The 13,363-nt window shown below is 40.0% G+C and overlaps 1 protein-coding gene across 2 annotated transcripts in view; it reads left to right on the top strand.

The window, feature by feature from the left end:
- Positions 1–13,363, top strand: part of rerg (RAS-like, estrogen-regulated, growth inhibitor) — a 44,462-nt gene that overhangs the window by 20,683 nt on the left and 10,416 nt on the right. For both annotated transcript variants that reach the window (XM_080051400.1, XM_080051399.1), the window contains exon 3: positions 13,030–13,086. In XM_080051400.1, the coding sequence (XP_079907526.1) occupies positions 13,030–13,086 (57 nt within the window). The remainder of the gene's footprint in view (positions 1–13,029; positions 13,087–13,363) is intronic.

Below are 13,363 nucleotides of genomic sequence, written 5' to 3'. Positions count from 1 at the left end.
AGGAGCAGCTCTGAAGACAGAGACAAAAGCATTAGTTGAGTCAAATCTCGGTGGAACTTAGTGTAGTTATTGAAGAGAGTAGTTATACGTGAAGGCTCAGGGCACCAGACTCTGATTAGTTGAAGACCTGTTCAATTGAGGTAAATCTTAAATTTCTGAAAACGGATGTGGTTAGATTTTTAAAACATTATTTTGCGAGAGGGCAAGAAAGCTAGCAAATTATTATTCCACACATTCTTGCACATATACATTGCCCTAGGCACATTGATACTGTTGAGCGAACTGCAATGTGATTACACTTTTCATCAAACCCAACCAACACCGATTCAAGTGACATCACTTCAGTATATTTCTCAAATTTCATGCAACTTAGTCTTGAGATACAAAATGCTTTATGCAACGTTCATCACATAGTAGTAGACCGGCTTCGATGTGTAAAACTAGTGAAGTTCCCTATGAAATGCCATCCATGAAATGCTACATTTCTGAATAGAGGCGGGCCATGTACATTTGTTAAAGCCCTCTATCTCAATCTCAACCGTATTACCTGTTACATCCCCACTGTCGGAAGTAAGGGCTTTAAGGCCAGGACACACCAGTCCGACAAGTTCCGACTACCCAAAAACTGGAGTCGCCGTTTCAAGAAGCTCCAGTCTTTCCGTCGCGGTCAAAAAACACACCGAAACGACTGCTTATTTTCCGTACGCTCTGCGCTTGCGCGGGACGTAATGTCTCCACAACAGCAGGCGGCGCTAATCTGTATTGTGGCCCGAAAAAATACGAAAGCCGGAAATGATGGGACAGCTCTCTAGAGCATAAACATAGATAGAAATACGTATTTATATTTATGGACCATAAGAGCACAATTTTTAGCAGAGAGTGTCGAGCATGGTGTCGAGCAGTCAACAAGGGTTGATGCATGTGAGTACTCGCAAAACGAAACGAACAAACACATTAAAACGATGGCTAGCTGTTGTTAGCTGTTTGTGCTACCCGCCTCACTTCCGGGCTTCACTGATTCGCTAGCCCTCCACCAATCAAATTGCTCCAAATGAAAGACGGTCGGCCGCCGATTGAACATGTTCAATCGGCGCAAAACAAGCCCGACTCCCTCTACGTCGGCCGACGTCACGGCACACACCAAACACATTCGTGTCCCGACCCCCTACCGACACTACGACGGCGATTATCTGGCCGGTGTGTCCTGGCCTTTAGAGTCCAAGAAAGTGAAAAGGGAGGAATGTTTTTTTTGTTGCATTATTGGGGTAGCAAATAACTGCCTCTTTACATATCCAGCAGATAGCTGGAGTAACCTTAGTATCCATTTCATTTCATGTTTCTGGTGATCTTACGGATTTCAAAGTCTTATCTCTACTTTTATTAGCTATTTTTTGGTCTCCACCAATTCCTTAGAAATGTTGGAAGCAAAATGCTCCACTTCCCAAGCTAGTTGCCAACATTGACTGTCGACTTGTGTACAGCTTGTTTATTAGCGCTTTTTATTGCTACAAAGAGCTGTCTGCTCTGGATGGAAACAAGGATCATGAGAGCAGTAAGAGTGAGCCAAAACATTAAAAGGTGTGGGCTATCAAATCTAAACAATGAACTGGAAGACATTAAAACATCCAAAGAGCTGAGAGGAAAAGCAGAGTTGGTTAATATTTAATTTCTGTGGGAGTACAAGTATTTTTTTTTTAAATAATTATTTATATTTAATATTGAATGTCTACATAGAAGGCAATCTGAATTCCTATAAGCGGGATTTGTGAATTGTCTCATGTAAACATAGATATATAAAAAGTGTCTCTCTCTCGGTCGGACCAAAATTACCAATGTAATTACACTCATCATTGCAGCAAATCCCTCTGCATCACAGATTTATAGGGAGAACGATGTAATGGCTCTGAAGGGTAAAACACTGTGCATGATGCTTTAATTGCTGTTTGATTTATTATGAGAACTTGGCTTGAGGCGGCTAAACCAATCTAGCTTCCAAAATGCCATCGCGGGGGAAAGTGACGCAGGCAAAGTGTTCCCTGCACAACACATTTAAATAGTAGGCTCTCTGCCAGTCAATAAAGGCTGCTCACACTGATATCAAGAGTGATGGATTACCGTAATCTAATATGTTGTCATCTAATACAGCTCAACTAGTAATTAATTTTATCTTCTGTGCAGCTTGGGATACCAGATGAAAATCTACAAGAGGGGGATTAAAAGGGGTTCATACATACCCCTCAGCACTCGAGGGTTGTAAATTGAAAAAAATTAATTTTAACTATTGTTTTATTTGTCCAATTGATAATGAATAATTAGGCATGGCAAAAAAAATGGTAAACTGCAGCCCATTATTCTCAGAAGAACAGTCGCACTGATCATGCCCCACATCTCATTCATTTTAATGATGTATGATAAACAGGAATGTCCAACTGAATGTAACTAATGAGTTAACAGGCAGGGAGTACAAGAGTGAAAGAGAGATAATGAGATTTCCTGAAGTATTACTACTGGATACATATTTTGGAAAAAATATTCTCTCTCGTGTTACTCATATCTTATTTTTCTGATCAGTTAAAAAGGGCAAAGAGCTGGATCACGTTTCAAACCTTCAAATCTGAAATCACATGTATTCCTGAGACGTAGCTGAGTAGAATGAAAGGCAATGACTCACAACAAAGGAGAGCAAAGCAGGTAGCTCAATAGAACATTTGCTAGATTGCCCTTTGCCCTTTTGTCACTGCTGCCACGGCTGTCAAGCTTTCCATTCTCACGTTGTGTACTTGATTGATTTCAGACAGAGGCACACAAAAAGGCAGGGGGTCTCTCACTATTGCAGGTGTATCCAGCTGAATTGCTAAGCAATACAGTTGCTAAACTATTACAGTTCTAGGGGTGTAACGGTACACTAAAGTCACGGTTCGGTACGTACCTCGGTTTTGAAGTCACGGTACGGTACAGTACGGTACGGTTCATAGTTAAGGGAGAATGAACAGCTTTAGCTGTCAGTAACTAGCTGACAGTATGTAACATACAAATAAAATGCATAACAAATATAAAAATACTGCTGCAATTCTCCAATAAATAAAATACTTATTAAATACTAGTGAAGGTTCAGTATAAACTAAAATTGCAATGAAAAAATATACAGTAGGCTATTAATGAGTCTTTTTGACTTTAAAAAAAAGAAAATATTGATGCAGCTCTCTTAACCCATTGATGACTATGGCAATCTAGGATGCATGTCCTTAATGCCTGAGGGTTTTCTGAAAAAATAGTATGAATTGTCAAGTCTACCAAAACCTTAATATCTAAGCCTGCGTAGCACATAGAAACATGAAATAAAATACATTTAAAAGTTAAGGTTCACAGGTTTTATTTAAACATGCTCCCTTAGCGCTTACAGACCAACACATTTTTCTAAAAATCGTCAAAATTAGATGGGGGAGAAAATAAATAAATAAATAATATAAAATATTTAAAAATAATGTGCTAAATGAGGTTATATAATCCTGCTTCCTTTTAGCATGGATAGTAGTGACTGAGTGTGCAGTGGAGGGATAAAGATAGACAGATATAGGAAGGAGAAGATCGCTTTATTTTATCATTTAGTTCAGTTATCACTGGCACCATAAATCTGACTTCCCAGTACAACTGGAACGCAGACTGACTCCTGCTGTCGGGAGCCGATCATCTGGTCCAAACGGCTGTATACCACGGAGATGAAAACGAAACTGAAACTTAACTATCGCCTGGCTGGGCTGAATTTGAGTTGGAGCAGCAAAATATAGCCTAAATTCATAAATATTGTTAATAAATAGATGCAATGTGTTGTGTGATTTTCGTCAGTAGTCTATAGTAGACCTAGATTCTGCGCTCCGAACGCCACTAACTGTTCTGTAGCCTAATACACTATCGCCCCGTATTTTTTTTTTTATTATTTATTTATTTATTTTGGTGCCTTCTAACATGCATGTTCGACGTGTTGCGGCATAGGCGATCGCAGTGAAACAACCGACATTGTTCCAAACGTCTATCACTGTTTTCATAATTCACCTGGAATCTTAAATTATCTCTCAAACGGGATTTGAATAACAGGGGGGCGCCTGCAAGCTCCGGTTTCCTGTTGACTTTCGTCATGCAGTTCGCTCTCTGTTCGATAGCACTGTATAACATCTTTATTTGCACTACTGATAGACTGTAAACGAGGGTTACTATAACTGCTAATAGTGATGCAAACGGAACACTAGAGTGGAGAGCTGTTTATCTCTTGCTCTGACTGCTGCGTGAGAACTCGGCCGCCTGTCAGTGCTCTGGGACGGGGGGAGTGGCCGCGGAGTCACCCGCTGCTCGTTTAGAAGTTAAGAGCGATACATGCTTTAGCGACAGCCAGGATCTCCAAAAGTCGCCAATAACACCAGAAGAAGCGGCTAGATTGGTCGCTCATTTTGAAAAAAGAGTCGCCAGAGGGGTCTGAAAAGTCGCTAAATATAGCGACAAAGTTGCTAAGTTAGCAACACTGCCTGACCCTCATGCTCACCATGGAGATAAGAGACTCTCATTCGCTGGCTGCTACTGCGCACGTGCGAGCCGAGCCGGAGGCTAAATGGTCCGGGGGGAACTCCGACGACAAGTTTTAAGTTCCACACAGCAAAACAAGCCTGTACATTCGCCATATAACGCTATGTACGCCACAAACGGACCGCGGTCCACATCTGTAACACCAAATACGTGCCTGTACCGTCACGGTACGGTACAAATACATGTACCGTTACACCCCTATACAGTTCGCACAAGAACAAGCTGCAATCAAAATGCTCCAAGTAATTTTTCAATTCTAGCCTTTTGGTTAGTTTGAAAGGGATCCTAAAAGGTTTGTTACATGTCTGTGCTGCATCTCACCGATTGAAACCACTGTTTGAATGAAAAGCTAAACTACCTTGAACTCTAGCTTACACAAAGTGGAATATTTGTTCTTGAATAGCCGAGACAGTGACGCCATCACTCTATGAGATGACATGTTTACCGTTTGCCTTGTGTGTTATTGTTTCTCTGCCCACTTTAACTTTCCACATTCTTCTTTAAGGGTTTTGGTAAAATGCTAGAGTAAATAAGAATGGAGCCTGATTGGCGAGCTGTAATCTAATCTGGAAAGGGGCCGAGTTGATGAGATGTCGGACTAATTTATATTTGGCAGTAGACAGAGATTGAATATTTCCCCTGGTACTGTGGGGGCTCCCAGAAGTCCCTGTTCCACAAACAGACGTACATTTCCTTATAGTTAAAAGCTGATTATGTCAATCCAACAACTTGGTGTTGGTGGTTTGGGATGCAGATGTGTCCCCAGAGAGCAACTGGTGATGAAAGGAACTCTGGGAAAGCTCTGAGAATGGGAACAGTGGCCTGACCTCCTGCTCAGGAAGTGGTTTATGTGCTATTGTAGCTAATTTGTCTGTCCTTAGCATCAGGATTTTTTATTTATTTATTTATTTATTATTCTTTCGGACAATTCCACACAATACACAATTTTCTCTTGCAAATATTCATACATCATACTTTGTGTTGTCCGAAGGGAGACGGAAGAAGCCAAAGGCTTATCAGGTCCAGCCCCCAACTTTTTCACTTCTCTGTGTATCTTATTTCACATCATGATTATTTTCATTTTTTTAGATGTATTCCTGCATCACCTTATATGAATACAAATATTAAAAAACATTAAAAAGGCTTTAAAGACGCTCAAAGCGGCAGAACTACCTAATGATTCTCTAATGTTCTCGGTTTGTGCTGAGACGATTTGCAGAAAATCACAAATCAATAATCGCTGCACAAAGTGGGACAATCTATATGCCCACTCAAAACATATCTGCTAATAAGTGGTGAGGATATTGATTAGAGTTGAGGTTAGCTTCAAACGAATTGCATAGTCATTGAAGCTAGTAAAGAGTCTTACAATCTCAAACTTCTTGCCATGATTGGAAGAACATGTGGGATTTGTAGTGTTAAGGACAATGGCCCTCATTTATCAATTTTGCGTGGAAACTGGTGCAGATTCTGGCGCAAATACCTCCCTACGCCAGGTATCGCGTGGGATTTATCAAACAGGCGTATCTCGCCAATCTCAGCGTACGCCAGGCCATTATTGATAAATGCGGCGGATGAAAACTAGCGTATCACGCCCCTATATTTTCTCAGTTTAGAGGCCTCGCCCAGAGGTTTTACGACATGGATATGCGCAATACGGCACTTCCCTGAAGTAGAAATTGACAGAATAACAGCGAAAGTAGAAAAAAAAAGAGTTTCATTTCGGAGCATTAGCCTACAAGCAGCATCAAAGAACGACAGAAGGCAGCAGTTAGGAAGGAAATAACTGCTGCGGTCAACAGCGTTGGTGACTCAAAATCGCCACTAAAAAAAGCGTGTTGCTGTTCTGAAATGCAACCAACTGGGGGTGCGGGGCTGCGGGCATAATATAAGTGGTGGAGGAGAAAAAGACGCACCAACTGTCCGATAATGGTCCCCATAAAATAAATACACGTCTGCAGAGATTTGAATGATTAGAATGTATTGGCCCTTTTAGATAGCACTATTCAAAAGGGTTTTAAAAACTAAAAATAACACATTTAGCGTTTTACTGTATGACAGCATGCGCTTGGCACGAGTGGTCAGCCCGGCCGTCAGCTGCACAAGCCGACCCGGCAGCGATCAGCTGTGAGAGCGCCCACCGTCCTGCTCCACCAGCAGATAGGAACAACGTGCCGGTTAACGGTGGAAATAAATCGCTCGCTTTAGCATTAATGACACATTAAAAGAGGAACTAACATCTAAAAAGTGCGTCAAATAAATAAAATGTTAAGCTGAATGTTGTGCCGTGTATTTTTTTGTATCATAAAGAGCAGTGTATGTCTACTACATATGTAATACTTAGGCTAACATTTTGAATGAATGCAGCCCCCGTGCCTCAGTGTCCCCCCAGCTGCTCCAAGACGGAGACAACTGCCCTTTCGCAGTCCCATGCAGCCCTCCTAAGTGGCCGGTGTGCGCACTATTGAATCAGCTCTCCTACTCAGTTGCACACCATAAGCTGCTCATTTTTAAGTGATTAATATCTTTATTTCGGTCATATTTGCACTGCATTTGTATTATCTTCTAATAATTGTCCAACAAAGTCATCGGCTACCCGGCACAGCCTGCACTGCGAGTCCAAGCTGTTTTCAAATTTGCGTACACGAGCTGAGAGCTGGCGTGGGATTTGAGCGTACCCTACGCTCACGTCCATATTGATAAATGCCGAGATTTGCGTGGAAATGTACGTACACCCATTTTTCTGGTCTACGCAAGATTGATAAATGAGGGCCAGTGTGTCTAGGTCATATTCATGGCATAATGGTAAAAGATTCCTGCTAGCATCATATTTCTCAGTTCAAGCTTTTGGGGCCACACTGTGTGTAAATAGTTTCTTCTTATCCGCCAACACAGCAGCAGGTCAGCGTTAGTCTTAAAAAACTCTGGAAACAGATTGGTTGTTGATTCACTTCTCTTCAATACACGTAAATTTAAACCATGACAAAAACGGCATTACCTACCAGCAGAGGAGCACTTTTACAACAAGTCTGATAAAAACACTCAGCACAAGCAAACACCAGAAATCAGACTGAATGCGATGTACACTATTTTTAAATATGTATGTTATTGTGGTTAAGCTATAGCCAAAACAAATTACACTTATTCCACTGTTGGCAAGTTACATCAGCTTTAGCAGAAGTCAGTTCATCAAGATTGGTATTTTTCAACTACTGATAACAATAAGGTAAAAATCAATAAAAAGAAACATTAATACATTTCCCTTGATATAGCAAGTGGTTTGCTTTGCTGTCCACAGTTAGATGAAAGACAAGTTGTACAGTCACAGATGTGGGCAGCAACAGTGAAGTTTTGCTTGATTTTTTGTTTAGTTTTGTAACAACATTTAAATAAGGTATGTTTACTCAATAATAATACTCAATAATTTGTTGTTACCAAATAATTGTTGGTACCATTTGGCTTTTGCTTTCAGATTTTTAAGTCAGACCCAGTCTAACCATTGCCCCTCCAGTCTTATCTACACAGCTGTCCTATATGACATGAACGGACATGACATGAACACAATAGGTACCCAACTTGACTGCAGCTGCACAGCACAGAGCGTTCTACTTGTCAGCCAGTAAAGCAGTGTTTTTGTGGCTGAAGGGAACCAAAGACCCATGGGTGTCCGTCTGATGTCTGTGGGGAATCAATAGAAACTGTTCAATGAGTAACACAGTGTCGGCTCAGAACAGGGCATGGGTGCCACTAATTGCCCTGTCTTTGTTTGCAATTAGTCCAACATTCTGCTTCCAATGTGATTGGGTCATTGTGGACAAAGGCGGCTTTTGGCTTACACCTTCTGTGGGTGTTGTGTTTGATGTAAATATATAAACTCCTTTATCCATCCACTTAGAGAGCACCTGTGGAGTTTGGGATTAGGGATTTGGTGAAATCGAATCAGTTTTTATAACGCTGACTACGGCTGCAGTGTTTGTTTGGAAATATCAGGTTGTTTAAACCAACTTGGAACTTGAGAATTTGAGAAACACAATGGCTCAACTCTGGAAGGTGACACGGTATTGATATTGTCAGCATGCCAGATACCAGATATTAAATAGCAACAGCTCCAGTAAGCATGGCAGGGAGTAAAACAGGGTATAAACACCAACAGTGGCTCCTCCTCCAACCTGAGTTTTGCCCTAACACTGGACTTTTTGTCAGGGTTTTTGCAATAAACATGTCATTGCCACTGGTTGTGATGACGAGGCGAAAGGAGGGGTTATTGCATTAAAAAGAAAAATTGTATGCCAGTTGTGAAGTTTCAAATCAGGGATCATTCAAGATGCTACCAACAGTTGTTTAGTGATCCGTACAGATTTTGTCTGTTTTTGGAAAGCCCTACTAAAGTCCTACTCATACTAATTTTGAGTCATTTGTCAATTTGAGTATGCTGTGGATGAGTACTTACTTCCGGGAAGATTATTTTGTGTATGGATCCAGGGCTCTAGACTGCGACCAAATGCTCGACCATTTTTGGAGACAGAGCGAGTAGTTTTTAAAACTAGGGGCACGCGTGCGAACGGAAAATTCGCCAAAATTTGTATCATTATTATAAGTAGAGAGAGAAAGAGAGAGAGAGAGAGAGAGAGAGAGAGAGAGAGAGAGAGAGAGGTCCGCGAGTGATCAGTTAAACGATCAACAGCGCGGATCATGTAACCTACTCTCATCTCAGTGTCCCGCTGTCGTCACGTCTTTAACATGTTGCCAACTGGTGACTTTTTCCGCTATACCTGCCGACTTTCCGCCATAGCGATAAGGCTGTTATATTTATTTTTTAACCGCGCGCTCAAGAGCAGAGTAGCAACGGAGCTGTCTACTCCTCACCGCTGACAGCACTCAGTCACACGGGCAGTCTGATAGAAACCCCCCGCCACCTGTAGCAGCCAGCAGACAGCACCGTGTGTCAGGGGACGTTTGTGAACACGAAAATCGTTTGATATGTCCACATTCAATAGGCCACTGCATATCTATAAAAAGCTAACCTTGTAGTAATATGGCAACAAAAAAAGTGTGTAAAGTGAGTTTGTAAATATGTAAATAGGCCTAGTTAATTTGTAAACTACCTGGTCAGCATTTTCTGTTCATTTTGCCTCTTTCAGAATAGCATAGGCTATAATGCAAATTAGTTGATAATGTCACCTAGCTCCTACTAGTTACTTTTGGGCCAATAACTAGGCTATTTTCCTGGAGTCAGCAGAGATAGAGTAGGACAAATCAGAGGGCTTGGATGTAGAGGTGGTTGTGGTGAAAATGGGCACAAAAAAAAAATCCTTTTCCTAAAGGAATGTCTGAAGAATTTCACATGGTGATGCAAAATCGAAAACACAATGAACTGTATCATCTGTTGTCAGTGTGGTCCAAAACATGCTGGCAATACAATATCAATAGGCCTAATATTGTTAAAATTGGGAAACATTTTAATAGATGCGTTGCAGGTCTATTTAATGTTTGCCCCTAAATTTTCTGCTTGCACCCCTAAAAATTCTGAGTTAGGGGCGCCAGTGCTCCTAGTAAAATAGGTTAGTCTGGAGCCCTGGGATCGATAGGTTACTTTTCCTACTAATTTTTTTTTAAATTCTTTATTGATTCTGTATACTTCAGTGTAAACGTCTGAATGTTAAATGCATCAATCTGGTGCACTTTGAGAGAAAAAAATAAAGAGGCTAAATCTGATGATTTTTGTGGTCTGTAAACAGCTGTCGGTGTGTTCTGTCTAGAAGCCTATAATAATAATAATAATAATAATAATAATAAAAAAAAGACCCTTTCAAAAGGGGCATGTCAAGTTAGAGGCCAAAGGGGCAGGTGCTTGAGCACCACCAGGAGTCTATCTGTGCACGTGCCTGAGTCCCATAGTAGCAACTTGTGTCACTAGTCAACTATATTGCACGTCCAAATTTGTTATGACACATCTTAATGCACCCTTTTGAAATAATGAATATGTGCCGAATATACATAAATATAACTGTTCAATTAAAAAAGACCATAACTAGTAATATGAGGTTTTCCACACAAAACATAATTATTTGTTTTTACCAGCACTGTTATCAGCTTTCACTTATTGGATGGCCTGTGTTTGTGATCCGGTCAGCTTATTGATACAGTGCACGTTATTCCCTCTGCAAACCTTCAGTAAAATTTGGGCCACAACATCCATATTGACGCTCGTTAACAAAGGCTTCTCTCTTCCATGTGCACATTTCTTCTAATGGCTGTGAAAAGCAGGAGATACAGTTACCTCTATTAGCAGGAAAAGGTCTTCACACCCCATTGGTTGTTCTGTCTATCTGGAATTCAGGCCACTCAGGCAAGAAACCCTGCAAAATAACCTCAGTGGGCAATTCAGCCCATAACAAGAGAAGTTAATGTGCCTGTCAGACTGCCTTCTAAGTGGCATGACAAATGATCTGCTGCTGTTCTACTTTCACTGCATTCAGGAAATAATTGAAAGTTGCCTGAAACACATTGTGTGTGTTAGGAAAGAAATGGAAATGTGGTTAGCTAAGGAGAAATATCAACAAAACAAGGTTAACTTACAACAGACCACTTCAAAGAGGGAAAAAAATTTATTGACCTGTGTCATAAGTGTCACATAAGACCCATCTCTCTCTCTAAAATTGTATTGAGTTTTTTCACTGGGATCATTCTAAAGAAAAAACAAACTGATGTAACAGTGTGAGGTAAAAGGAAACTTTTGTCTCTTAAAAAAAGGACTATATTTAAGTTTTCTATAGCTACTTTGTTTGTGCGAATGACAAATTGAAAAACTTAGGCGCAATACTAAACGCTGCCCTGAGCTTGAGTTCTTTAAGAGCGTAATGAAACGTGGCAGCAACACTCTGGCCAACATAATAGGCTTTCTTTCCGATCCCTGTCGTGGCTAATTATGAAGAGAAAACAGGCCTGGTCGAGATGGATGTTTTTCCCTCCCCTCGGTTTAAAGGGAAAGCATTTTCCCTTTTGTTTATTTTCTACACGCAGCAGCCCACTAAGTTGACATGAGGACATAGATACAAGCTCTGTCTTAAGTGGACCACTCAGGCCCATTTGGAGTCACTCAGGCAAACAGAGAGAAGAGTACTGAAATTGTGAACACTTGGTTGTTGGTGTGTTAGAAAAGAAAGAAAGAGAAAAAGTCACTATAAATGGTCTGCAAAAGTCTAATTATTGTATTTATTTCACACAAAGTTTGAAACATGTGGGCACAATGGTGCACAAGATAAAGAAAGGATGTAATGATCAATCGTTTTCTTATCTTTACGTGCTTTTTGGAAGTTAGTGAGACCCTGTATCCTTTGAAAAACCTATTAAGGAATGTTTCCTCCTTAACAATTTAAAGTTGAATTCATGAATAATAAAAAACACCCTTGCCCAACTCACTTAAAGATTTTGTATGTAAATATGTAACAGGAATTTGTATTCTCTTTGTTAACTGCTTTGCCATTTCTAACTTATTAGCCAATAGTTACCCATGTGTTTTTGTTGCTACAGCCTGACTTGGTCTGACCAGTAGCTTTAAGGGCAGGTATGCTTCTTTAGAAGTGCTTAAGGGATGGTTGAATAGCTTCAATAGCTAGTGTATTTACCAAAATGTCTTAAAATATATTTTTTTCTTTGATAACATGTATTATTGACTTTCTCTGGGAAAGAATGCATGGCATGTTTGCCTATATAATGAATATTAGGTAGCCTTTTATATTAGATAATGTTCTGATTCTGTTGTGAGTGTATAAGAATCTCTGTGGCATCCTTTCCAGACTTTCTTCAAAACCCCCCGCATTACAGTCCATGTTGCAAAATTAAGGTTTACAGGTTTAAAAAAAAAAATCTTATTTTTTATTTTTTTCTTATTTATTTTTACAAATGGCACACAGTTTGTTTGGTGTTTGGCTCAGGTAATGGACTCCTTATTCTGTCTGATTTAGGGACTTTAACATTTCCGTGTGGCGGATTATTTTCTTGATTGTAAAACCTTTAATGTCACTGACCTTCCGGGGATGTTGTTTTTGTAATTTGTGATGAAGGCTGTTGCCGTAAAGAGCGGGCTAACTATCATGTAGAGAATCAGCTAATGATGAACTTTGGGAGCCGTTTCATCATGAAGGCAGCTTGAACTATATTTTCTATTGGCATTTAAATGAGAGGTGTAATAAAGTGGTTTGGTTCTAGTAGACATGCTATCGGTGGATGTGGATATTAGGACAGCAGTTACAATTCCCAAAAAATCAGCATCATAATTTACCGATGTTATGAAATCCACATTAAGGCAGTATATGCAGTAAAGCAAAATCCTCCTATTTCACATACATTCCACAATTTTTTTTCTGCAAACCATTAAGACTAAAATGCTAAGTTTGTCTTTTGCCAATTTCATATTCTGAATATGTTATTTTCTGTTGTTCTATTCAGCTTTGGTGGTGAGATTTCTGACCAGACGCTTCATTTGGGAGTACGACCCGACACTTGGTAAGAAAAACATACATCTGTTTCGTGCTGTTATTACAACCACATGTCACATGTTCATTACAGCATATTCCAAAAATGTCAAACCTACCTTTATGGATTTATATACAAACAAATTCTCTGAAGTGTTTTTTTTGCTATACCAGCCGTGTGTGTAAAATATATGAGAAAATCAACCATGCATTGAATTAAATGTATTTTGGCTATTACAAAAGCATAACTCAAAATGATGCAATTAGATTTGATGCCTTCATCAGTGCATAATACAGAATTTGCCATT

Source organism: Ammodytes marinus, assembly GCF_949987685.1.
Source record: "Ammodytes marinus genome assembly, chromosome: 22".
In the NCBI taxonomy this organism is placed as follows: Eukaryota; Metazoa; Chordata; class Actinopteri; order Uranoscopiformes; family Ammodytidae; genus Ammodytes; species Ammodytes marinus.
The sequence above is the reverse complement of the archived record's forward strand: the minus strand, read 5'-3'. Positions and strand labels throughout refer to the sequence as shown.